At 42.4% G+C, this 26,008-nt stretch overlaps 1 protein-coding gene across 2 annotated transcripts in view; it reads left to right on the top strand.

Moving 5' to 3' along the window:
* The window catches only part of LOC123766863 (zinc finger protein 723-like), a 32,998-nt gene extending 16,750 nt beyond the window's left edge, over positions 1-16,248 (top strand). The window contains exon 3 of one of the 2 annotated variants that reach the window (XM_069339325.1): positions 724-16,248. In XM_069339325.1, coding sequence (XP_069195426.1) covers positions 1,027-2,247 — 1,221 coding nt within the window. In that variant the 5' untranslated portion in view covers positions 724-1,026 and the 3' untranslated portion in view covers positions 2,248-16,248. The remainder of the gene's footprint in view (positions 1-723) is intronic. The other variant, XM_069339329.1, reaches the window with a different exon arrangement.
* The last annotated feature ends 9,760 nt before the right edge of the window (positions 16,249-26,008 follow it).

Here is a 26,008-nt window from a genome sequence, read left to right as displayed (position 1 = left end):
TCCCTGGCTACCCTCCCTCCCATCCGGTTGGCGGGATTTTTCGCATTGGTTGAAGCCTAGTTTCCGAACTGAAGACAGCCAGCGTGGTGAGGTCCTGAGCCCCCCCTCTTCGGGAGGGGGAGAGGGGGGCTCAGGATTTACTGCCGCGGACAACCGGCGCGGCAGTAAATTGATTGTTTGATTGTTTTCCTTGGGATTGTAGGGAGATTACTACCTCTCTGTTCATTTTTTTTTGTAGTTTCTTACCATGTGGGGTTTGTTTTGTTATGCCTACTTTTCTGGGTGCCTAACCCCGGTCGATGGCAGATAAGGAAAACCCCCAACCATATGGGGTTTTCCAGGGCCATTGCTCCCTGAAACCTCTCTGAAGAGGCCAGGTTCTGGCGCTGGTCCCTGGTAGGTCTGAACTCCATAGCTAATGTCCCGGTCTAACATAACATACATTAGCCCGATAAGCTCCAGGGAGCCTCCGGGGCTCACGCAGAAAATGGCGTTTCATTACATTCAACGCTGGTTTTTTTCTGCATGGGCATGTATGGGTCTAAAACAAATACTGCACATTGCAGGTTAAAGGCCACTTTGACCATGTTTTCTATACCCCCCAAAAATATATATATTTTTATATTTTTTATGCAGTTTGTAGGAGTAGGCATTTTACTAGGGATGTTATCAAAATGTGAATTTAAAAGTTTAATTTTTGGCTTAATTTTTTACCCCTTGTAGGACCGAAGAAAGATGTTCACGAGTATTCCAAATGGCTTTTTCCTTGTTGGAAGCACTGTAGCTGCTGAGACCCAGCTGGTGGGAACAGTAGGTCACGACCATTGTCTGTGCTTGTGCTCCACCACCAGGAGGTAACAGTAGCACACCACCACCTCCACCATTGTCTGTGCCTCTACTAGGACTGACCTCAGTATTGGCCCTAACTACAAGGCATAAGACAATGCTCTGCCTTCATTTCCCTTCATACAAGACAATTAGAGTCGGTGGGATGAGATAACGATCAGCCAAATTGCAGTTATAAAGATGAAGCCTCACAAGTGTCCAGTGTGTGGGAAAGGTTTTGATAAACTTACAAATATGAAATCTCACAGGCTGGTTCATATACGTGTTAAACCTTTTGAGTGTGAATGGTGTGGGAAAAGATTCACTAGACTTAACAGTATGAAATATCACCAGACGTTGCATACTGGTGATAAAAATTACGAGTGTCTAGTGTGTGGAAAAACATTCAGTCGTTTTGAATATGTAAAAATTCACAGGAGGGTGCATATGGATGAAAAACCTCATGAGTGTCCAGAGTGTGGGAAAAGGTTCAAGTATCTTCCAAGTATGAGGCAGCACAGGGAACTTCATATGGCTGATGGACGTTTTGAGTGTACCGAGTGTGGGAGGACGTTTGTGAGACGCAGCGGTCTTATTGGTCACATTTCGATGCATTCGGGGGAAAAACCATTCGAGTGTACCGAGTGTGGGAGAACATTCCGCAGTCCTAAGCACATGAAAAGGCACAAGATGGTGCATACGGGTGATAAACCTTATGAATGTCCTGTATGTGGAAAAAAATTCAGCCGTCTTGAACATATAAAAAGGCATAGTGTGGTGCATACCAAGGATAAACCTCATGAATGTCCAGACTGTGGGAGAAAATTTGCTTCTCTTGAATATGTGAAGCAACACCGGCTTGTGCACACGCGTGGTAAACCTCACGAGTGTCCAGAATGTGGGAAAAGATATGGTTATCTTGCAAGTCTGAAAAAACACAGGATGATGCACTCAGCAGCGAAAGAGGACAAAATAATTGAGAAAATTGTAGTTTTAGAAGGCCTCGCAACAAAGGAAAATCTTGGTGATTTTAGGACAATAGGTAAATATGGAAAAGATAAGAATCGCCACAAAAAAAATAAGAATTGCCATGAAAATGATAAGAAGCGATATGAAAACAATAGGACTCGCCCTAAAAAATATAAGGATCGCCAGTTGCAAGTGACAGTTAATGGCGTGTTTGAAATGACAGAACTGCTTAGAAACTTCAGGACATTTAAAAATGACGAGGCCGGGAAACAGTGGTCTTTAAGCCGAGACCTTTCAGAGGAAGACCGAGAGACACTAAAAGTTAACCTTGATGAAGCAAAGCGTCTAAATGAGGGTAGGAATGAAGAAGAAAGAAATTCTTTTTTCTACAAGGTCATAGGGATCGGGAAGCCTGTTAAATGGTACACAAAAACCAACCAACAAAATCCATAGGGAGAATTGGGAGCGAAGGACAAAGGACCTATCTTGCGGTGGTTCTGGGTCCACGTGGCCTGGTCAACCAGAACGAGAGTAGAGAGGCTGTGCGACTGAGAGAAGGGAGTTCTCCAGTTAGGTTATCTTGAGATGATTTTGGGGCTTAGCATCCCCGTGGCCCGGTCCTCGACCAGGCCTCCTTTTTGTTACACAAGGGAAAGAAACTCTGCCTATTTGATTTGCGTCCGCCGGGGATCGAACCCGGAACTTTAAGACTACGAATCTCGAGTACTGTCCACTCGGCCGTCAGGCCCTGTGCTGCTGTCAGTGCTGTCCTTTTGGTATGTATTTACCAGGAGTGACATTCAGCACCTTCCTCCCATTATCAAGAGTGGCCATGTCCTTTTAAAACTTAAATGTACTGTACTACTGTATGCATTATAATCTGGAAGAGAATGGGGATATTTAATGGTTGAAACTTAGTAAGTTCTTAAATGCATTTGACTGGAAAGATTTCTTGTTGTACAAGAAAGCAGATTAAATGTATGGCAAGTTATGTGAGATATATGAAGATAATTAAATGTATACAAGTATAGAGCTGCAGAACTAGAACAATCGAGAAGAAAATACAGGAAAATCGTGAGGGAGCCAGAGAAGAAAAGACAAAAAAAATGGAATACAGCAAGATGACAATCACTCAACTTTACCAATAACTCAAGCAGGCAGACAAGCAAGCATGCAAGAAGGCATGCAGGCAAGCAACAACAACTGTATGAGAGAGAAGAGAAGCAGAAAGAAGCTTTGAAGAAGGGGTAGAGAATGAATGTTAAAAACCGAGCCAGATGCCTTTTCTACAAATTAATTAAAAGCAAATTGCATATACAGGATAAGATTCAGATGTTGAAAAGGGGGGAACATATGTACAGAGAATAAGAAAGAAATGTTCCAAAGTGTGTTTGTGCAAAATTAAGTTTTCAAGGAACCAGACACAAAATCAATTTCAGAAAACGACGTAAAAGAGTACATAAAAGTTTTTCGAGGCAAAGTAGAGAAACTGCTCAAGGGGCCAGAAGGAATCGAGAGTTGGGCCAGGTGGAGTCTTACCCCCCCCCCCCCTTGGTTTGGAGGGAACCCCCCCCTTGGTTTGGAGGGAACCCCCCCCCCCCTTGGTTTGGAGGGAACCCTCCCCCTTGGTTTGGAGGGAACCCCCCCTTTGGTTTGGAGGGAACCCCCCTTGGTTTGGAGGCCCCCCCCCTTAATTTGGAGGCCCCCCCCCCTTGGTTTGTAGGGAATCCCCCCCCCCCCTTGGTTTGAAGGGAACCCCCCTCCTTGGTTTGGGGGGACCCCCCCCTTGGTTTGGAGGGACACTTCCCCCTTGGTTTGGAGGGACTCCCCCCCCCCCCTCCTTGGTTCGGAGGGAATGCACACATTCTGCTTCAATTGATTTTTCACATATCTTTATGTACAGGAATCCTAGCTGATACATACAGTATATGGAAAAAATGGCAAACGAATAGTGTTATTAGGTGAGAACTCTTCGATGAAGGCCCTGTGGTGCAGTGGTAAGACACTCGCCTGGCGTTCCGCGAGCGCTTTGTCATGGGTTCGTATCCTGGCCGGGGAGGATTTACTGGGCACAAATCCTTAACTGTAGCCTCTGTTTAACTCAACAGTAAAATGTGTACTTGGTTGTAAAAACGATTCTTCGCGGCGGGGATCGTATTCCAGGGACCTGCCCAAAACGCTACGTCTACTAGTGGCTGTACAAGAATGTAACAACTCTTGTATATATCTCAAAAAAAAAAAAAAATGAATTTGAAGAAAGCAGAAGAGTGGAAACAGGAACTAGCAGATACATTGTTTACCTCAATGAAATGTGTCAAAGGAGCAAGTAACAAAATCAGCAGACTAACAGACATCATCACAGCTCGAGCACAACTTGGCTGCATGTATCTCTGGCAATTTGACTTGTTCAGGGATCTAGAAAAAGCAAAGTGTGTGGACAAAAATATGGACACACACATTAGACCATTACATCTTAGACTGAAAAAAATTACTCATTTAAAGATTAATGTAAACTCACTCTGTGTGGAATGGTAAACAATCTGGACCCAGATTTACAAAGCCGTTACGCAAGTACAGTACTTACGAACGTGTACATCTTTCCTCAATCTTTGACGGCTTTGGTTACATTTATTAAACAGTTTACAAGCATGAAAATTTCCCAATCAACTGTTGTTATTATTATAAAAAGCCTCCTAGTGCTTCGGAGCTCATTAACTGTTTAATAATTGTAAACAAACTCGCCGAAGATTGAAAAAAGATGGACAGGCTCGTAAGTGCTTGCGTAATTGCTTCGTAAATGTGGCCCCTTATTACAAATGATAAAATATCTGAAATTCCTGCACTGTATCCATGTTTTGCTTCCAGTAGATATTACACGAGATTAAGGAACAAGCAGTGTAAAGACTAATAATAAACACCTTTTCTATGACCCTGTAATACCTTCATAGCTGAAACAGTTATGTACTGTATTAGCGAAAAGACCTACCATTAATGTATAATGATTCATTGTAAATATACAGCTATTGTACTGAAATAAAGCGTACTAACCAGCTGACATTATAATTATAAGGAGTGCAGGATAGATGTAATTGTTAATGTAATAATCTCCATTGAGGTCTGATAAAGGTCTTTGGTGCCCTCTGTGATCCTTTTTGCGCCACCACTCACTTGACGATTATGTGGTGCACAATAAACCAGCCGCTTCTGGCAGCAAAAATCAAATCCGGTTCAGTCTGCACAAATGGTAGCAGAGCAAACCCCCTAAATTATAAACCTGAATTGCAGACAAGTGTAGTTTTCAAATCACTAGAAAAAAATTACTAAACCAAGTGGGTAGAATACCATGAGAAAAATGTCAAAATAAGACTGACCTTATGGCTTTCGGACAAGGAAATCCTGTGTAACAAATATTTCTATTTATAGTTGAGCCACAGAGGTCTTAAATGAAGGCGATGGTTAGGTTGACTACATTTATCTGGAGCCTAAAAATAGTGTTTTGACAGTCCCACAGAAGAGGTACTGGAAGCTGGAACTTGCAATAGGAGGAGGAGGGGTGACCTACCTTTCTGTTACCTTGCATTGATTTTGGGATCAATGTCCCCATGGCTGGGTCCGGTCTCTGACCAGGCCTCCTGGGTGATGGTGAGGTCAACCGGGCTGTTGTGGCAGGAAGACTTGACATGGATGAACAATTTTAAAAGAGAAATAAGGGCAGTAATAAGAGGCAGTGTATCATATTGGAGAAATGTTACTATTGGTGCCATACGTGCAGTTCCAGCACCAGTAATGTTCAATGTCCTTTAATGATTTTCCAGAAGAAATACAGAATTATATGTACATGTTTACTGATGCTAAGGTACTAGGGAAGATAAGGAACTTGGACAACTGTCATCTTCAAGATGACCTGGACAAAAGTGTATGGAGCAATACTTAGCAAATGAGAGTTCAGTGTGGAATAGGAGAAAAAGGCTATACACAACCAACAAATTATGTGAAAAAGGCAATAAGTTGGAATAAAAAAAAAGATATCTGGGGGTTGATTTGGGATATCAAATTGTCACCAGAGGACCACATGAGGACATTGTGCAAGGAGCCTCCGTTATGGTTTCCAACTTCAGAATCGCTTTTAAATACATGGATTGTTGAAATATTAAAAAAATTTCTACCTCTTTTTGTGACACCAAAATTGGAATATGTAGCAGTTGTATGGTGTCTGTATAATAAGTAGTATGTCAATAAACTGGAAAAGGTGTAAAGACATGTTATGAAATGGTTTCCAAAACTGAGAAACATACTATGAGGTGAGGCTAGAAGTTTAAGTATGGAAAAGCTAGAAGATAGAAGGAAAAGTGGCAATATGATCTCTCTGTGCAGCATATCAGGAAGTGACTAAGCCGACAAAGAGGAATCCTTGAAATCTGCAACTTAAAGAACAAGAGGATCATAGATTCAAGCTAAAGCAACTAAAGTTTAGAATTTTTTTTGGAACATTCTCTCATTGCAAACGGTGTGATTGGTAATTTTAACACATTAAGCAAGAAGGTGGTGGAGGATACCCAAATCAGTAGTTTCAAAACGTCTTGTGACGGAGTCCAGGGGAAAATGGTACACCACGAACGTACAACACCTGAGTAATCACAGGTGATGAATGTGAGCCCATCGTAGGCAAAGATTTACGGAATGGATTGAAATTTAATAGGCATGTAATCATGCCTATAAAGCTCTTGAAGCCTAGTGTCCTGTCTTGATACAAAATCTTAGTAGCCATAAAAATTTTCATAGGTAGCCAATGGGATGTGTACTGTACCGAGACCACTGCCCACTGTACTGTACCGAGACCACTGCCCACTGTACTGTACCGAGACCACTGCCCACTGTACTGTGCCGAGACCACTGCCCACTGTACTGTGCCGAGACCACTGCCCACTGTACTGTACCGAGACCACTGCCCACTGTACTGTACCGAGACCACTGCCCACTGTACTGTACCGAGACCACTGCCCACTGTACTGTAACGAGACATCTGCCCACTGTACTGTACCGAGACCACTGCCCACTGTACTGTGCCGAGACCACTGCCCACTGTACTGTACCGAGACCACTGCCCACTGTACTGTACCGAGACCACTGCCCACTGTACTGTACCGAGACCTCTGCCCACTGTACTGTACCGAGACCTCTGCCCACTGTACTGTACCGAGACCTCTGCCCACTGTACTGTACCGAGACCTCTGCCCACTGTACTGTACCGAGACCTCTGCCCACTGTACTGTACCGAGACCACTGCCCACTGTACTGTACCGAGACCACTGCCCACTGTACTGTACCGAGACCTCTGCTCACTGTACTGTACTGTGCCGAGACATCTGCCCACTGTACTGTACCGAGACATCTGCCCACTGTACTGTACCGAGACATCTGCCCACTGTACTGTACCGAGACATCTGCCCACTGTACTGTACCGAGACATCTGCCCACTGTACTGTACCGAGACATCTGCCCACTGTACTGTACCGAGACCACTGCCCACTGTACTGTACCGAGACCACTGCCCACTGTACTGTACCGAGACATCTGCCCACTGTACTGTACCGAGACCACTGCCCACTGTACTGTACCGAGACCTCTGCCCACTGTACTGTTCCGAGACCTCTGCCCACTGTACTGTACCGAGACCACTGCCCACTGTACTGTACCGAGACCACTGCCCACTGTACTGTACCGAGACCTCTGCCCACTGTGCTGTACCGAGACCTCTGCCCACTGTACTGTACCGAGACCTCTGCCCACTGTACTGTACCGAGACCTCTGCCCACTGTACTGTACCGAAACCTCTGCCCACTGTACTGTACCGAGACCTCTGCCCACTGTACTGTACCGAGACCTCTGCCTAGTGTATTGAATTGTGTGCGTGCGTGCGCGGGATAAATCTTGCAAGTGTTATTAATGTTGAGAGTATTATATGATATGCATATCAGGACATTATCTTAACATTAATCTTACATACAATTTGTAAAGTGTGAGCTATGTCTTGAAGATGCTGTGTTGACACCTTGTCAGTTGCATGTCTCAAGTTATTTTTTAGTTTACATACTGCATGGTATTTAAGTTATATTTTAATCTTGCGATCCATTGTAGACGTTGGATGATCGTCAAAGACCAAGCACAAGCAACGTGGAAGCCGCCACTGTGGAGAAACTGAACACTTTTTATAAGTAAATATATATTTTTATATTTTTACAGAGTTAATATAAAAACAAAGTTTAGAATGTGTATTTTTGTATACTGTGTATGAAAAATACTTTTCCCCTTAGGTCCTATTAAGAAGTACAGTACAAGCTATGCTGTGTTTAAAATATGATTAGTCTAAAATGACTAGTTTAACAATGTTTTCTTTTTATTCAGTATTAGTGTTAGATATTTTAGCAAAGGGGGGTTAGTAAAACAGTTAAATATGAACACAAGATGAGCCCATTTTATTGACAGACATAATTAAAACTGAATTTCATTTAAGATTTAGAAAATTATTCTCGTCAAATGATTGACTTTTTTCATATATACTGTATAAGATTTATCAAAGTGTCATATTTATATTAGCCTCGTGATTGGAAAATAACCCTGATTATTATATCTAAATCACTATCTGTAGTGATTTAGATATATTCTTATCTATCTATATCTCTACAGAATGTATACCTCTTCAAGGGTACTGCCTTGACGCGGTGAAGGTGTTCGTGCTCACCATCCTTGGCTCATGTTGCCTTGACGCGGTGAAGGTGTTCGTGCTCACCATCCTTGGCTCATGTTGCCTTGATGTGGTGAGGGTGTTCGTGCTCACCTTCCTTGGCTCATGTTGCCTTGACGCGGTGAAGGTGTTCGTGCTCACCATCTTTGGCTCATGTTGCCTTGACGCGGTGAAGGTGTTCGTGCTCACCATCTTTGGCTCATGTTGCCTTGATGTGGTGAGGGTGTTCGTGCTCACCATCCTTGGCTCATGTTGCCTTGACGCGGTGAAGGTGTTCGTGCTCACCATCCTTGGCTCATGTTGCCTTGATGTGGTGAGGGTGTTTGTGCTCACCATCCTTGGCTGGGAGGTTCCGGGAGGCCTGACTAAACTGGCTCATCTGGCTGGTGAGTCTGCTCTGACTTGGGTCAAGTGGGCATTGGGGAGTTGGTGTACGTATTGGCTCTCTGGGCTCCAAATTCAGAGCCATCAGCAATTACTCGCATATACTGTACAGTACTCTTCTTGTTACTCGCATATACTGTACAGTACTCTTCTTGTTACTCGCATATACTGTACAGTACTCTTCTTGTTACTCGCATATACTGTACAGTACTCTTCTTGTTACTCGCATATACTGTACAGTACTCTTCTTGTTACTTGCATATACTGTACAGTACTCTTCCTGTTACTCGCATATACTGTACAGTACTCTTCTTGTTACTCGCATATACTGTACAGTACTCTTCTTGTTACTCGCATATACTGTACAGTACTCTTCTCGTTACTTGCATATACTGTACAGTTCTCTTCTTGTTACTCGCATATACTGTACAGTACTCTTCCTGTTACTCGCATATACTGTACAGTACTCTTCTCGTTACTCGCATATACTGTACAGTACTCTTCTCGTTACTCGCATATTTGTATCCTCCCTTGTTGGGATCTGTGGTTTATGGGTGTGCAAGGAAGCCAAGTTCAATTTATTCTAGTACAATACCACCTCCTTGATACATGGCTCCTTCTTCTTGGGCTTGTGTGGTGGACAATCAGGTTCTTAAAGTTGCTTTGTGACCTAGAAGACTAGTTCCCCCTCTACTTGGGGAATGCTCAGCATCTCTGGCTGTGCTGGTCCCTAACCCTGCTCTATCCTAAGGTTTCCATTCCGATTCTCTCCCTGCCACTACTGTGTCCTTGGCAGACATGTCTCCCACGTCACCTGTGGTGACTAAAACCCCTAACTCATTTTTAACTATGGTATCTTAATGCAGTTTCCTTGCAACTGGTGGGGCTCTGCATGGTAATTGCAATCACCTTTGCTCTGCCTCCTTCCAGTGCTCCTTCAACAATTTGATTGGTCCACCTACATGGGCAAAGTATTTTAATCCTTTGTATTCTGATGGAGCTGCCGCCTCTGATGATTTTTCCACACATTGCCACCTCGCTCAGTTGGTCGATTAAAAGGTCACGTTCCGTCCCAACTGATCTGGGGCACACGTTGGTGAGGTTCCAGTTCTAGTCTTCAGAAATGTACATATGATTGACAGCAGTGACCTTGTCATCCTCCTATTCCATGTTGCAACAGAGACCAGGAAGTTTTGAGAATGTCATGGAGACATGAAGGTCATATTTGAGTTCCAGGGACATGCTATTATCCAAGTTGATTCGTTCACTTGACCCCCCTCTCACTGTCAACATTCATTACTTCTTTGGATTGTTAAAATCACATTCGACAGTTATGCCCACTTGTCTTCAATAATTCTTACTGGTGCAGTGTGTGACACAGAGTAATACATTCCCTCTGCACCTCTGCAATAACTGTTTTAAATATGGACATGGTGCTTTGATTTGTCATAGTGGTGTGTTCCTTTGCCTGTTGTGTGGTGTACTCTACTCTTCCCCTACACACATCATTAACTGTGGTGATGCTGACTCTTGCCTTCTCTTGGTCTTGTATGCATTATAAGTCCATACAAGCCATCCTCAACCATAAACATAAAGACTATGTATCCTTCCCTGAGGCGAGATGCCAGCTCAATTACCTTAGCCTCTTCTTCAGCGTGACTTGTGCTCATGTAGCACATGAGCACAAGTGGACCTTACGGTTCACTTTTATCTGTATCTACAGTTACAAAATTGTTTCCAGGTTCTGGGTTGTGATGTCTTTGCCTCCCGAGTCTGATAGAGTGAGCATTCCTCTCCGTTCTCCTTGCAGTGTTCCCTTGCTGTCTTCCTAGTCTTCTGTATGGCCTCCGTTTCTTTGACGGCAAGGGTCGTTGGTCAAGTCTTCTCTCTCGGGGCAAGCTTTCCCCTAGCTGTGTTGCAGGAGTTAACGTTCCTTTATTATGGTTAAGTTTCATAATGCCATAACCCTTTCTATCCTGTAGTTGTTGGACTCCAACACTGGCTGTTTCTCATTTTTAGTAAATTTAAGACAGTCAGATGTTGCTGGGTTACCCCTGCCATGTTGGTGTTACCTCTTATGAACTTATAGATAACTTACAGATATGAACTTACTCCTGAGGGGCCATTCATACTTGTCTCATTTGAGGTTGGGGATACTGTACCTGCTTTATGGGAGTTCTGGGAGTTGTTCTACTCCCTAAGCCCGGCCCGGCTTGACCAAGCTCTCACAAGTCAAGCCTCTCACAAGGCTTGACTTGTGAGAGCTTGGTCCAACAGTCTGTTTCTTGGAGCGGCCCGCAGGCTCACAGGATACGGCCGGGACAAGAACAGAGACCATATTACCCTACGGGTAGACAAAGGAGAGATCGGTCATACATTTCTGGTCAGAGAAGAAGCTGGGAGCAGCAAATGCAATGAATTGTGCAGTGTCTCATATTGCAAATATCAAACTTCCTGCTATTCACTGACCTCGCCCCATGGATTTTCTTCTGCCTCATAATAGAAAGTGGGAAATGGCTGTCGACTTTATTGTGTATTTGCCACACGCACATAACTCCTGATCATTTAATGGAACCCACGTCCTTCTTTTTATTTGAACTACATTGTTTCACTTTGTCGAGCACCTACTTGAGGAAAGTCCCGAGTCCTTACAACTGTGTAAGTCTTGCTACAACTGTGTAGCAAGACTTACACAGTTGTAAGTCTTGCTATCCTACTGTTTCTTTGGGGTCACACATCCCTCTCGAGTGATATATATGGTGCCTTTTCAATGTTTCGTGACACAGATTGTGCTACATAGTCTTCCTAGCCGAGTGTCGTCTTTTGATACTGTAATTACTAACATAATGGAACAACTCCATGTGCCTTGTCTGAACACATGTCCCACTTACCATTGTGCACCTCCTCTTGGAATGTCCTGATCTTAAGGATGATTGCAAGTCTTATTTTCCCAATGTCTCACTTTGGGTTAGTTGTACCAAATAAATCTGATACCTTTGACTTTGCCCCATCTTACATCTGTTTGCTTTAATATTGGCATCCCAAGTGATGTTTAGGACCTTTTGAATATTCCACAACACGACCGGTGCTAAATTTGTAGTCTTACCAGCTTGGTGCCATCTTTTGTTAATTGCTTGCTTGCAGAATACATAGTAGCTTGACTTACATTTATTTATGCTAGACTATGGTACTGTACAAAATTTATATTTACCCAATGAAGTTATATATATATTTTAAGATATCCAAACTTCAGCAGAAAAATTATCACGAATCCAGCATTTCTGGGGGGAGTCCTTTATGGCTCCCTGAAGCTACCATTTCCGATGTAGGTGCCATCAGTCGTGGAGTTCTAAGGTCTACCGGGAACAGAGAGCCAGAACCCGACCCCCCTCCTCACAGAGGTGCAAGGAACTGTGCCATTTATATATATTTTTGCCACCACCAAGGAAGGCACCCAGAAAGTCAACAAGTCAGAACAAACCACAGCTGGTTTCCTCAAAGACCTGCAGCCTCAAAAACGGGCCTAGAACTCCCCCATACTATGTAAACAAATCATCGAAAATGTTATAAAACTAACGCTCTCTCATTCACTCCACCCTCCTCCACATTTGGGAGAAGGAGAAGCCAAGCTGCAGCTCGCAAGCCACTCTACTCTGTTGTTCTTTGATGTGTGGCCGGCGTTGGGTCTGCCACTGTTGCTCTGGCCCCCATTACTTCCCCCACCCATGTGTTGCTTGTGCACATGCGTGGTTTGGGGCAGGCGTTTAGTGCGCTTGGAGCTACAAGTGTTCAGGGGTTCTCTTCCCTGATGCTGCCCTTGCACTGTCAGGGGTTTCTTCCCTGGAGTGTTTGGGGGGACGCTCATTTAGAGATCTATCTCGCTTGTGGGTGGCCTTTGCCTGGGGGGTGTCCAACTTCCTTGCCAACAGTTTGTCCCATCTCCACGAAGAGGATCATCCGATTGTGAAGCCCTCATGGTGGGTGCCTTTTAGCAGGACTGATTGAGGTGGAGGTTTCTTTACCCTTTCCTTCTGGTCCAGATGTTGCTCCTGGGTCCTGGAACAATTGGAGACCTACAGGGGAGAGGATGATCTTTTTGGCTCCTTGGTGGCCTTGGTTTCCGGCGCTGCTTGCATGGTGTCCGAACCTGGTCATTTTCCTGCCTCTGGTCTGCCTCTTCCACAGGGTCGGTCCAGTACTGGTTTGAGTTTCTCCTCCAAACTTCACGTCTGGATTTTCTAATGCAGGTATACCACCATCTTTCTAGCGATCATGTTGCTGTGTTGATGGTGCCCCACCTGAAGGCTTAAGATGGCAGTATGAAGTTTCTTGTCGTTTAGGCGTTATTCTTCTGTTTCCGAGCAGGTGGTTCTTTCCTTTTTATCCTGGTTATTTCTTGATCGGCATCGTTTGCTGAATATTGTTGCTTCATATTATGCAGCACAAGCAGAGCCGCTGCAGCTTGTTTGGTGTCAATACTTCTACGGCTCAATTTTGCTGGATGTCTTGTGCATTGTTTCGCCTCTGGCCTGCTCATGTGCCACCAGAGCCTGCTTGTTTTATGGTGCTATTTTCTTTTGTTCGGTTTAGGGTTACCCCTTCAGGCCAGGATTGTTTCCTTAAGCTCCAAGCTCTCTTCTTGGATTCCCTGGCCTCCAGTTGCAGTGTTGGTGGCTTTATGCTCTTCTTCAGCACTGAGGTGTTTGTTCTTTTGGCTCTTGGGGGTCAGTGTGTTTGTCTCCAGGTGGCTCCTCTTTGGCAGAGAATTGAGTCGGTTGGCTTCCAGAGGGATTTGTTTGTTGCTGATGCTTGGTTGGTTCGGCCAGGGGTGTATCATGTTTTGTGTCCAGTAGCGGCTCTCCATCACTACCTTCGTGCCACCGCTTCTGCTTCAGTGGATACCTTTACAGTTCATCCTGTTTCCTTGGTCCCCTATTCCAAAACTAATCTTTCTCGAGGTCATCCAGTGTCATTAAATCTAGTTAGCCTGCAGTCTTCCCTCATGTGCATGTCCGGAAGTAGTGTATGCTGCTCTGAAGTAGTGTATGAGTGTGTTTTTTGCTAATATGTCTTGGGAAGATACTTGGGCACTGGCTTCTGGAGGTTGAACAGGGTTAGGGGGGCTCTCCAAACTCTCACAAGTCAAGCCTGGCCTCGGTCCAGGCTTGGGGAGTAGAAGAACTCCCAGAATCCCATCAAGCAGGGCCTGGTATCTGATCAATGTTTCTGGGCTTCGGTGCTCTTGTGTGGCTTTGGGTCGGTTTTCACAGCCGACAGTCTCTTCGTTCTGACTCCTGCGGTGCTCCTTCCTGCCTGGTGAACACCCCTTTTTCTTTTCCATAAGTAGTTAGCTTCAGGGAGCCACAAGGTGCTTTTCTCTCAAAAACCAGCATTGAATGTAATAAAACTCCAATTTCTAGGTGAGCCCCAGTGACTCCCACATGGAGTCAGGTCTATTTACATCATTCGTCGACTTGATGGTGGATTGGCTTGCAAACCACAGCCTACCCCCTCCTTTCCCCCAAACAAGAGGGTAAGGGGAGAGAAAAGCTCCACCCACCTTATGAAAAGCTTATGACGGTTTTAATCGTGTGTTTAAAATGTTTGGAGAGTTATAAGTACTGTCTCCACTCGATTATCCGGACTATATGGGAAGGACCCCCAGCCGGATAATCACATGTTCCGGATAATGGTACTTTTTCACCTCCGAGTCCAAAAGTAGCCATTTCCAACTATTTTTATACTACAAACAACATAATTTGAATTGCCTTGCCACATATAATTATTAAATATTCAACTAGAAACCTCAACTTACCTTGTTGTTGTTCATCTTCTTGATTGATGCCACACATCTTGAAATTTAGAATTCTTGACAATTTACGTAACCTATACTAACACAGCACTAAAATTAACACTTAAAATTACTGTACAGTTCATTAAGCAAAGTTAGTTTTGACTGCCAGCTGCTGAAACCTCACTGGTTGAAGGCGCTTGGCTTGCCTGTGGCGCCTCACTGGTTGAAGGCACTTGGCTTGCCTGTGGCGCCTCACTGGTTGAAGGCACTGGGCTTGCCTGTGATGGTAGTCAGATGAAGACCAGGCTTCATCTGACTACCCTTGTTGACTTTCTCCGTTCCCCTCCCACTTCCACCGCTGGGTTGACCCCTCAAGCCCCCAGTGATGACTGCCTCATTCACTGGTGCAACTCCATCATCCATTGTGACAACTGCTTCATTAATCATCCGCTTCCCCTCCTTCGTGGGGGTTCCCAGCACCATCACCTCGCTTGCACTCATTTGTTTCCTTTATTACTGCATTTCGCAATTTGTTTAGCCCGCTACATAGCCTAAATATTTTGATCTTTGTCACGAAAAACATATGCACCCTAATGATGTGCACATCCATAAGGACATAGTTTACTATGTGGATTGCCAGGTTACTTTTAACCCCCACCTGGATTGGCATACAGGTAGTTGTGGCCCCTTCTCAGGAGACTATCATGCGCCTAGTTCCTCCGTACTGCATTGGTGAGACCCCGGTTTGGGTGTCCAAAAGTACCCTGATGAATACCAGCATTGGCACTCTCGTTATCCCGCACCATGTTGCAACTGCAGCTAGGGACCTCAAAGCCTGCCATGAGGATATTATATACACCCTCGAGGCTCGGGAATTTCTGTCCTGCAAATTGACTCCTTCACTCATCCCTGTCTTTGTGATTATTGTCACCAAACCCTTAATATTGTTAAGATCACTTTAGATGGTAGGCTCCTGTTTTCTGCCTGTTGAATACCCAGCGACACTGATGGTGCTGCATAGTCATCCTGGCTTGGTGCCTTATTTTGATAAATATTTAGTATGTTTAATCCATGTAAACCTCTGGTTATTTAGCATGTACAATCCATATGAACCCATGGTTACAGTATTTAGTATGTGCAATCCATATGAACCCATGGTTACAGTATTTAGTATGTGCAATCCATATGAACCTATGGTTATTTAATATGTGCAATCCATATGAAGCTATGGGTATTTAGTATGTACAATCCATATGAACTTGAGTTACCAGATATGAGAGATGCCTATTTTGTGGTAATTGGTTATTTAATATTTTGTTTTGATATGTTTAATGTGAAGCTATTATTTGTTACTAGTTTATATTTATAGGTAGAATAAGGTATAATTTGTTGTCCTATAAGCTTATTAACATTTTATATAAAAACTTTGTTGACATTTCTCGCATAAAAGGTCACCGTCCACTGTTCTCTTGTTTAGCATTCAATGTTCATACATTTAATGAAATGTAGTTCATTAAAGCTTTTTAATTTATCTTTTTGTCTTTCTCATACTTTTTGGTTATTAGAGGAATTGGGGAAGCAAGCAAGCAAGAAAATGAAATCACAGGCGAGTAAATCATTTATAATGTTTCAGAAAGCACTTGAATACCAAGTTACTGTACTAGTCGATAAGCTGTCAATAGTCGCCAAGAGATAAGGTCAATATTACCTGTGCAAATCCTTGCTAGTTTATTGCACTCTGGCTCTATACTCGCACCTATACCCCTGAGCACCTTGAAGTGGTTAGTACCTTAGTTCAGGGGGGGGGGGGACTAGCTTTGATTGACGAGGTATGATTTACTCATTTTTTACTTGATGGAATAAGCCTCCTCTTTACTCTGTGCCCTGCATTGTTCCACCAACAGTTGTGCAACTTGTAGAATTCCTCCATTGCAACTACTTTATTGGGATGGTAGAGCTTGAGTAGGGCATGGCAGAATCTGTTAGGTGCCTGGAAGGGCCTGGGGCCAGATTCATGAAACAGTTATACAAGCACTTATGAAACTTCATCTTTTGTCAATTTTTGGCAACTTTGTTTACAATTATTAAACAGTTAATGAGTTCTGAAGCACTAGGATGCTGTTTATAACAATAACAACAGTTGATTGGGAAGTTTTCATGTTTGTAAACTGTTTAATAAATGTAATCAAAGCCGTCAAAGATTGAGGACAGATGTACATGTTCGTAAGAACTTGCGTAATTGCTTTATGAATCTGGCCCCTGGTTGCTGGGGAAGAAACGGATCCCAAAGCTGTTTGTGGTTTCCACCACTGTGCGGGTCATGCATGGAGATCTGCATGTGCCATTTACCTCCATCTTTTAGTCGATTGTGACTTGTTGTGGTGGATTATTGTTCTACTGTTGCGTCTTGGCCGGGTGCATTTTCGCACTGTGGTCACGTGATAGGACCTATCGGGGATTTTCTTCCGTTTTCATTCACTATTTTATTAATTGGGAGCTGAAACGATATCTACAGTACTAGTAGAAGTGTTCAGGGTAAACCAGGAAGGAGGAGATGAGATATTTTAACATGGGAGAACAAGAAGTGGTGAGTGAGAGCAGGTGTGGGGAGTGGCGAGTGAGAGCAGGTGTGGGGAGTGGCGAGTGAGAGCAGGTGTGGGGAGTGGCGAGTGAGAGCAGGTGTGGGGAGTGGCGAGTGAGAGCAGGTGTGGGGAGTGGCGAGTGAGAGCAGGTGTGGGGAGTGGCGAGTGAGAGCAGGTGTGGGGAGTGGCGAGTGAGAGCAGGTGTGGGGAGTGGCGAGTGAGAGCAGGTGTGGGGAGTGGCGAGTGAGAGCAGGTGTGGGGAGTGGCGAGTGAGAGCAGGTGTGGAGAGTGAGAGCAGGTGTGGGGGAGTGGCAGGTGTGAGGAGGGGGCAAGTGAGAACAGGTGTGGGGAGTGGTGCTAGTGAGAGCAGGTGTGGGGAGTGGTGCTAGTGAGGGCAGGTGTGGGGAGTGGTGCTAGTGAGGGCAGGTGTGGGGAGTGGTGCTAGTGAGGGCAGGTGTGGGGAGTGGTGCTAGTGAGGGCAGGTGTGGGGAGTGGTGCTAGTGAGGGCAGGTGTGGGGAGTGGTGCTAGTGAGGGCAGGTGTGGGGAGTGGTGCTAGTGAGGGCAGGTGTGGGGAGTGGTGCTAGTGAGGGCAGGTGTGGGGAGTGGTGCTAGTGAGGGCAGGTGGGGGAGTGGTGCTAGTGAGGGCAGGTGTGGGGAGTGGTGCTAGTGAGGGCAGGTGTGGGGAGTGGTGCTAGTGAGAGCAGGTGTGGGGAGTGGTGCTAGTGAGGGCAATCTGCTGACAATGGTTCAAAGTGACAAATTTTCAAACCTTCAAAGTGTAACAAGGAATTAGATGAGGCTGCTTGTATAGTTATGGAGCGGCATTTTGTATGGTGCTTGTTTTGTATTAAGTATAGTATTACTGTACTGTTCTGTATACTGTATACTTTGCCCTCCCCAAACACACTGTTTTAATATGCACTTCTCAAAAATATATAAGAATTTTACATTTGTTCTAATTTAGAGAACATATGTATATAGCTCTTTATTTGATTTAATCTTTGTCTATTTAACAGGAAGATATTAAACATTGTAAATATTATTTGGGCCATTTACAAATAATTATAATACTACATAAACGACCCACCAGATGGAATACAGAATGATATGACGGTGTTTACTGATAATGCTAAGATACATAGACGATTGTCACGCCCTTAAAGAAGACCTGGGGCCAGCATAAAGCAGTTACGTACGTACTTACGAATGTTTTTCTTCTTAGCATCTTCGTAGGGGCTACGTTAGTATTCAGGTAGGCATTTAAGAAGGAAAATCTTCATAAGTACACCGCCTCGATTTAAGGACGGGCTCAACCACTTGTAGCTTTACGTAAACTGGATATTACTCAATTTTTCTCTACTACACAACACTGGGGATCGATTTTCTTATAAACAAAACATTTTAGTTGCCGAATCTCGTGAAGAGGAGTCCTTCATGTTATATATATGCGTTCTCTGCTTGAAACTTGTAGTAAATATGTCTTTTATGATATGAAAATTAATTTTATAATAACAAGGTATTATACCAGTGGTTAAGTAAATAAACACTGGTGAACATGAAATATGAGAAGGTGATGAGCCCCGCCTGATGGGAGCATTTACTATCACCAAATGCCCCTGTTCACCTACTAATAAATATAGCAAAGGGGTGTACCTTAGCTATACATATCCATTTTTTATTTTTTTGTATTGTTTTATTTTGAAATTAAATCTGGGTGAGACACAAAAGAAAAATATCCTGCACAAATGATGTTAGGGTTAAAACTTCTAAAACGTTTGTTATTGAATACTTAAACATATAATTACGACTATACGGACTATTATAGCCTGTTAAAAAAGAGAGGGGGGAAGTAGGGGTCCAAAACCTCTTCCTGTTACAGAATTTGGCTGTGTGTAACAATAAGTAATTATCAAAAGAAGGCACCAAGCTGGGAAGGCTATGAGGCAGTGAGGTGAGGCAGCTACTTATTTGAGGAATGCTTATTTTATTTTATTTACCTTATAAGCTGAGGCAGGCTATTTTATTTGAGGAATGCTCAGCTGATTCTTCTACATTTATCATAACACAAATTTGTGTCCAAGACCTCTTCCTGTTACACAATTTGGCTGTGTGTAACAATAATCATCAAAAGAAGGCACCAAGCCGGGAAGGCTATGTAGCACCATTGTGTGTAACAATAAACCAAATTTTTTTTTAACATAATGCACCTTTGAGTAAAACAAATCCTGTCAGCTGTAAAAATATTGATCCAGTTATTTAAATAAAAAAAAATATAATGAAACAAATGTTTATGGGTTGTTTATCCCATTTTCTTCTAATGTATATCCAAAGAAATGAAAAATTGAAACATACTGCACAATTTAATGATTCATAAGAAATATTAATAACATTGTCTTTTTATTTTCTAGTGTGGTTTGGTCAACATTACTAACATTACATATCAATATGAGATCTTAATGATCCATAGTTAACATTTATGATTTAATAAGGATAATACTGGTAATAATAATACAAGCTATAATTTAAAACCTTTATTACTGATTTCTTTTTAGTGACAAGCTTCGGTATACACAGCAATGTGCTGCTACCCTATTCCAGATGAAAGATTACACAGTGTAGATCATAAACTAGCTAAAGCTCATCCAACATCCCCACCTCACAGGACGGCCAGTCATACATGGAATCAGGAGAGAACAAGAATTGTAAGGCTGATCTATTAGCCTCCACTGGCAAAATCTGGGTACAGCACAAGAATATCTTCCAATATTCCTGAGTGTATGAAGTAATTGCAGAGCTCAAAGTACTTCATACCATTTGGTTTGAAGTCACTGATAACAAGGCAATCACAGATATAGTGTTGAAGAGTATGTCCTCTCAAGTAGGACTGAAAACAGATGGTTTTTCACTCAGAGGGTTATAAACCCATGGAACTGCCTACCCGCTGAAGCCGAAAATGCCAAATTCCAGCTAGAAAATATCATTAGGACAATTGGCGGGACTTAACAAGACCCCGGCTTTTTGTCCTTTAATTGTCCTTTTTGTCCACCACTTTGCAAATGAAATTTAACGTGAATAAGTGCCATGTTGTGGAATGTGGAATAAGAGAACAAACTCCCCACAACCTACAAATTATGTGAAAAGTCTTTAAAAAAAAAAAGTTATGTTAAAGAAAGAAATTTAGAGTGGTTCTAGATATAAAACTATCACCACATCACATCGTGCGAGAAGCCTATTCTACACTTTCTAGTTCCAGAATTTATTTTAAATACATGGATGGTGAAATATCAAAGAAATTGTTCACCACCTTTGTTAGACCAAAGCTAGAATGTGGAGCAGTTGTATGGCGCCCATATCTTAACCACTGAACTGCGCAATGTGCCTGCAGGCGCTCGACGGGGATGCGCAAAGCGCCTCCGGGATCTTATATTTTTAGCGTTCCATTCAAAACTGGTGTGCGGTGACACAGGTACAAAATGGATGCCCGGGGGCCCCAGTGATCATCTGCCAAATTGAAAAAAAATCCCAGCATGCCCTTCGGCCGTGGGGGGAGCCTCGGTTTCAAAGAAGCAACCAAGTTTGACGCATTGTCTACGAGCTCCTGCTCCACGGTAACCCGCGGTCATGGCCTCTCTCGCCGCCCTGGGTCAACACTGTTAGTCACCACCACCATGTGTATTTACACAACCCATTCTCACACTTGCTTACAGTCAATATTGGCTTATATAATAAGTGCATATGTGACATACTAATTGATTGTGAATATTTTAGTTTACCTTGAAAAGCTTCATAAAAAACACCGACCTCACCTAACCTTCTTAGTATGTTAAGATTGATTGACAGTTGAGAGGCGGGCCGAAAGAGCAGAGCTCAACCCCTGCAAGCACAACTAGGTAAATTAACCTGTTCTCGCACTTGCATATAGTCAATATTGGCTTATTTAATAAGTGCATATGTGACATACTAATTGATTGTAAATATTTGCAACCCATTCTTGCACTTTCTTTAAGTCAATATTGACTTAGTATGTCACATATGCACTTATTTAACAAGTCAATATTGACTATAAGCAAGTGCGAGAACAGGTTGATTTACCTAGTTGTGCTTGCAGGGGTTGAGCTCTGCTCTTTCGGCCCGCCTCTCAACTGTCAATCAACTGTTTCTACTACTACTATTGTTGATAGGTTAAGTAATAATTGTAAATAAGAAGCAATAAGATGCTTATCTTAACATACTAAGAAGGTTAGGTGAGGTCGGTGTTTTATATGAAGCTTTTCAAGGTAAACAAACATTCACAATCAATTAGTATGTCACATATGCACTTATTAAATAAGCCAATATTGACTATATGAAAGTGCGAGAACGGGTTGTTTTTTTCACACCACACACACACCCCAGGAAGCAGCCCGTGACAGTACTGCTAGGTAACAGAGGCATAGGGTGAAAGAAACTCTGCCCATCGTTTCTTGCCGGTGCTCTGGATCGAACCCGGGACCACAGGATCACGTGTCAAGCATGCTGTCTGCTCGCGGCCACCGGCTCCCGGTAGATGTGTGTTCTCTGACGCAAGTTTATTCAGTGGTAGTACTTGTGACGAATCTTTCTCGGGCTTCCTTTATTTTGTTCCGGAAGGCAAGTGCGGTGGCCCGTAGGACCATCCGTACAACTAAACGTGAGAGTTGGAAATCTTATGTTTCCACCATTACGTCCGATACTCCTCTGCCGCAGATCTGGAAGAAGATCCGCAAGATTCAACTATAGTGTACTTATAATAGTATAGTAAGCAAGCTTTTCATCTTATAGATTTCATAATTGTTTTTTTTACTTTTTTGGTCATCTATTGTTATTAATTATTCTAGTTAATTTTTTACATTCCTAGTTCCCATTAAGTTTTTTTCTTTTTACTTAAAATTACCATTAAGTTTATTTTACTTTAGAATTTTTAATCTACTTTTTTCTTTGTTTTCTATTTTGTAATTTGCCATTCTTGCCTTGTTTTCCTGCAAACAGCCTTTTTATGCAGACAAGTATAGACCCAGAACTAAACCTCTTATCCACTATCTATGACAATCATCACTTCAATGATCAAAATTGCAGATATTTTACAGCACATGATGTAAACAATGTATTAACACATAATCACAATATCTCTGTAATCAACTTGAACGTTAGATCCCTAGGTAAACACTTCGATGATGTTAGTGCCTTGATTGAAACTATTGACAACAAATTCTCTTTTATTATACTTACTGAAACGTGGTTGAAAGAGGATACTACTCAACTCTTTAACATGCCTAACTACTCGGCAATTCACAACTGTCGTCAACTTCAGAGAGGTGGTGGTGGTACTGCTCTTTACTACCACCAAGAACTAACATGCTTAAAAATAATTAGAACTAGAGACTGCTGTGGGGAGTATATCTTCGCCAGTTTCAGAGTCAAGGGTGCCGAGTCTGTCCTGTCTGTGGGTGCAGTCTATAGAATTCCTAACACTGATGTGTCCGAATTCAACTCAAACCTTAGAAATCTAATACTAGATAACAGATTTAACAAAAACCATCTAATTATCGCAGGGGACTTTAATATTGACCTCTGCGAGCCTGAACACCCTACTGCTGTTAGCTTCCTCAACTGTATGAATTCCTGCTTCCTCATACCCTTAATCACCAGACCAACTAGAATCACTGATAGTACTGCTACGACTCTAGATCACATCTGGACCAACATAACCTCTCCGCTTACTTCAGGTATAATCACCGATAGCACTACAGACCATTACCCCACATTTCTCTTAACTAACATTAGCAAACCACCTCTAGAGACAAGGGAGTTAAGCTTTAGGCTGCACAATGAAACTGCTATAAACAATTTTATACCTGCTGCTGATAATGTCAACTGGGAGTCCGAGTTAGGTAACATAGGGGACATCAACCTAGCAGTGCAATCTTTTCTACAAACAACTCTTAGCCTTTATAACACCCACTGTCCTATGCTTACAAAACAAGTCACAAGCAAAAGACTTAACAATCCTTGGCTTACAAAGGGAATACTTAAATCCATTAACAAAAAAACACGACCTTGAGAAGAAGTATAGGCTAGGAACAGTCTCCAAAGAATTCTCAAAGAATTACTCGTTATTGCTATCTAAAATAATTAGACGAGCCAAAACTAAATACTATGAAGATAAATTTACCCAAATAAAGAGCAACATTAAAAAAACTTGGAGCACAATTTCACAAATATTGGGATCAAAGAAGATTTTAAATAACAAACCAACACTCCTTTCCAATAACGTTGGTCAGCTTTCAGCCTCTGATTCTGCTATTGAGTTCAATAGGTTCTTCTCTTCCATTGGGTCATCCCTTGCAAATGATATTCCATCTTCCAGTACTGATGTTAAGGACTATCTCACAGGTAACTATCCACAGTCTCTGTACCTAAAGCCTACTAATTCCACTGATGTCAATGACATAATCCTTTCCCTTAAAACCAAGTCTAGTGCCCTCGAGGAGATACCAACTTTAATTTACAAAAAAGCCTCCAGATCTCTAGCCCCTGCTATTGCATTGCTCTTCAACAAGTCACTTGAACTCCAAACCTTTCCTGACATTCTGAAAAAAGCAAGAGTAACCCCTGTCCACAAATGTGGTGATCTCACAGATGTTAACAACTACAGACCTATATCAATCCTGCCTAACTTGTCAAAAATATTCGAAAAGCTAATCTACAAGCAGCTTTACTCTTTTCTAGCCAAACACAATATACTTAGCTCTTGTCAATATGGCTTCAGACCCAAAAAAAGCACTAACGATGCACTTATTAGTATGATTAACTTAATTCACGCAGCTCTTGATAAAAAGGAGTTCCCTGTTGGGTTATTTGTGGACCTGCGTAAGGCTTTTGACACTGTCAACCATCAAAACCTTCTTCTTAAATTACATCATTATGGAGTCAGAGAGCACTCCCTGCAATACCTCAAATCTTATCTTACTGACAGGCTCCAGTATGTTTCTGTGAATAATACAATTTTCTGACCAGGGGGAGAAAGATACTGGCAGTATGGGGCGTTAAAGTTTATTGAAGATTAAATTCTGCAGAACATGTAAATGTATAAAGTTCAAATATAAAGTAAGTAATTATATAAAGTTTATATTAAACACGGTTTATATTATAGGCTTATAACAAAGTTGCGAGGGCAGCGGCGAGGGCAGGCGGAGTGAGGCAGAGCCCCAGCGTGCGCCCGTATTTATACGACGGCCCCAAACTGCCCGCGCAACGCCGCGGGACGCGCTGCGCAATTGTTTCTTTCTCCCCCGCCAGAAAAATCCCCGCTTGCGATCAAGCAGTGACCATTTCTCCCACCCTACCCATCAACATTGGTGTTCCTCAGGGCAGCATACTTGGCCCTCTCCTCTTTCTCATCTACATTAATGACCTTCCAAATGCCTCCCAACACCTCAAACCAATTCTATTTGCTGACGACACAACCTTCATTTACTCCAGTCCTGACCCCCTTGCTCTAAATGCCACAGTAAATACTGAGCTAGAGAAAGTCCATCTTTGGCTAACTGCCAACAAACTCACCCTTAACATTGACAAAACGTTTTATATTATGTTTGGCAATAAATCCTCTAATCAGATAAATCTCAAAATAAACAATACCCAAATTTGTAACAAATTAGATGGCAAATTCCTTGGCGTTCTCATCGACCACAAGCTGAATTTCCAGGGTCACATTCTAAATATATCAAAAAAAGTTTCAAAAACTGTTGGCATTCTTTCTAAGATCAGATATTATGTACCCCGCCCTGCCCTGGTTACTCTCTATTACTCCCTCATCTATTCATACCTCAACTATGGTATTTGTGCTTGGGGTTCTACTACCCAAAATCATTTACGTCCTCTAATTATTCAACACAAAGCTGCTATTAGGACAATATCCAACTCTGGCCCCAGACAGCACTCGGTACCCTTACTCAAATCTCTGAATATGTTAGACATTAAGTCACTGCACATTCTCTCTTGTGTATTATACATATATAAAACGCTGAACTGTAATGCCAATCCTGACCTCAAAAGCTTCATTGAAGGTTGTAACAGAACCCATGAGCACTACACCAGAAATAAATACAGTTTTGATATTCCAAGAGTACGACTTAATCAAACTAGAAATGCTCTATAAATCAAGGGACCCAGAATGTGGAATGACCTTCCCAACCATGTTAAAGACTGTACCTCTCTCAACCAGTTTAAGATAAAAACTAAACACTACCTAATAAATTCCCTGTAACCTACCTCACTCCTCTATTGTCAACCCATGTCTGTTATTTTTTTTTTTAATCAACACTGTTTGTCAACCTATTGTATTTGTGCTGCTTTTTCAGTCATGTTCCCCCCTTTTTTTTTATCTTTATTTGTATTTGTTCTCAACACTTTTTATTCTTTATGCTCAATTAGTATTAAGTACTAGATATTAATGTTTTTCTTGCCCGAAACGCATTGCGTAATAGTGGCTTTAGGCATTGTATGTACTAGCTCTATCTATATATTGATCCATTAATGTAACATCACTTGTATGTATGTACCTTACCTGAATAAACATATTTATTTATATACTCGACTGAAGTAAATTTGATTTTAAGGCATTTTTCCATGTTTAATATACTAGACTATACCTGCCCCTGGGAAACAATTCACAAAAGTTCTCTAAT

This window comes from Procambarus clarkii, chromosome 5 (assembly GCF_040958095.1).
Source record: "Procambarus clarkii isolate CNS0578487 chromosome 5, FALCON_Pclarkii_2.0, whole genome shotgun sequence".
In the NCBI taxonomy this organism is placed as follows: domain Eukaryota; kingdom Metazoa; phylum Arthropoda; class Malacostraca; order Decapoda; family Cambaridae; genus Procambarus; species Procambarus clarkii.
The sequence above is the reverse complement of the archived record's forward strand: the minus strand, read 5'-3'. Positions and strand labels throughout refer to the sequence as shown.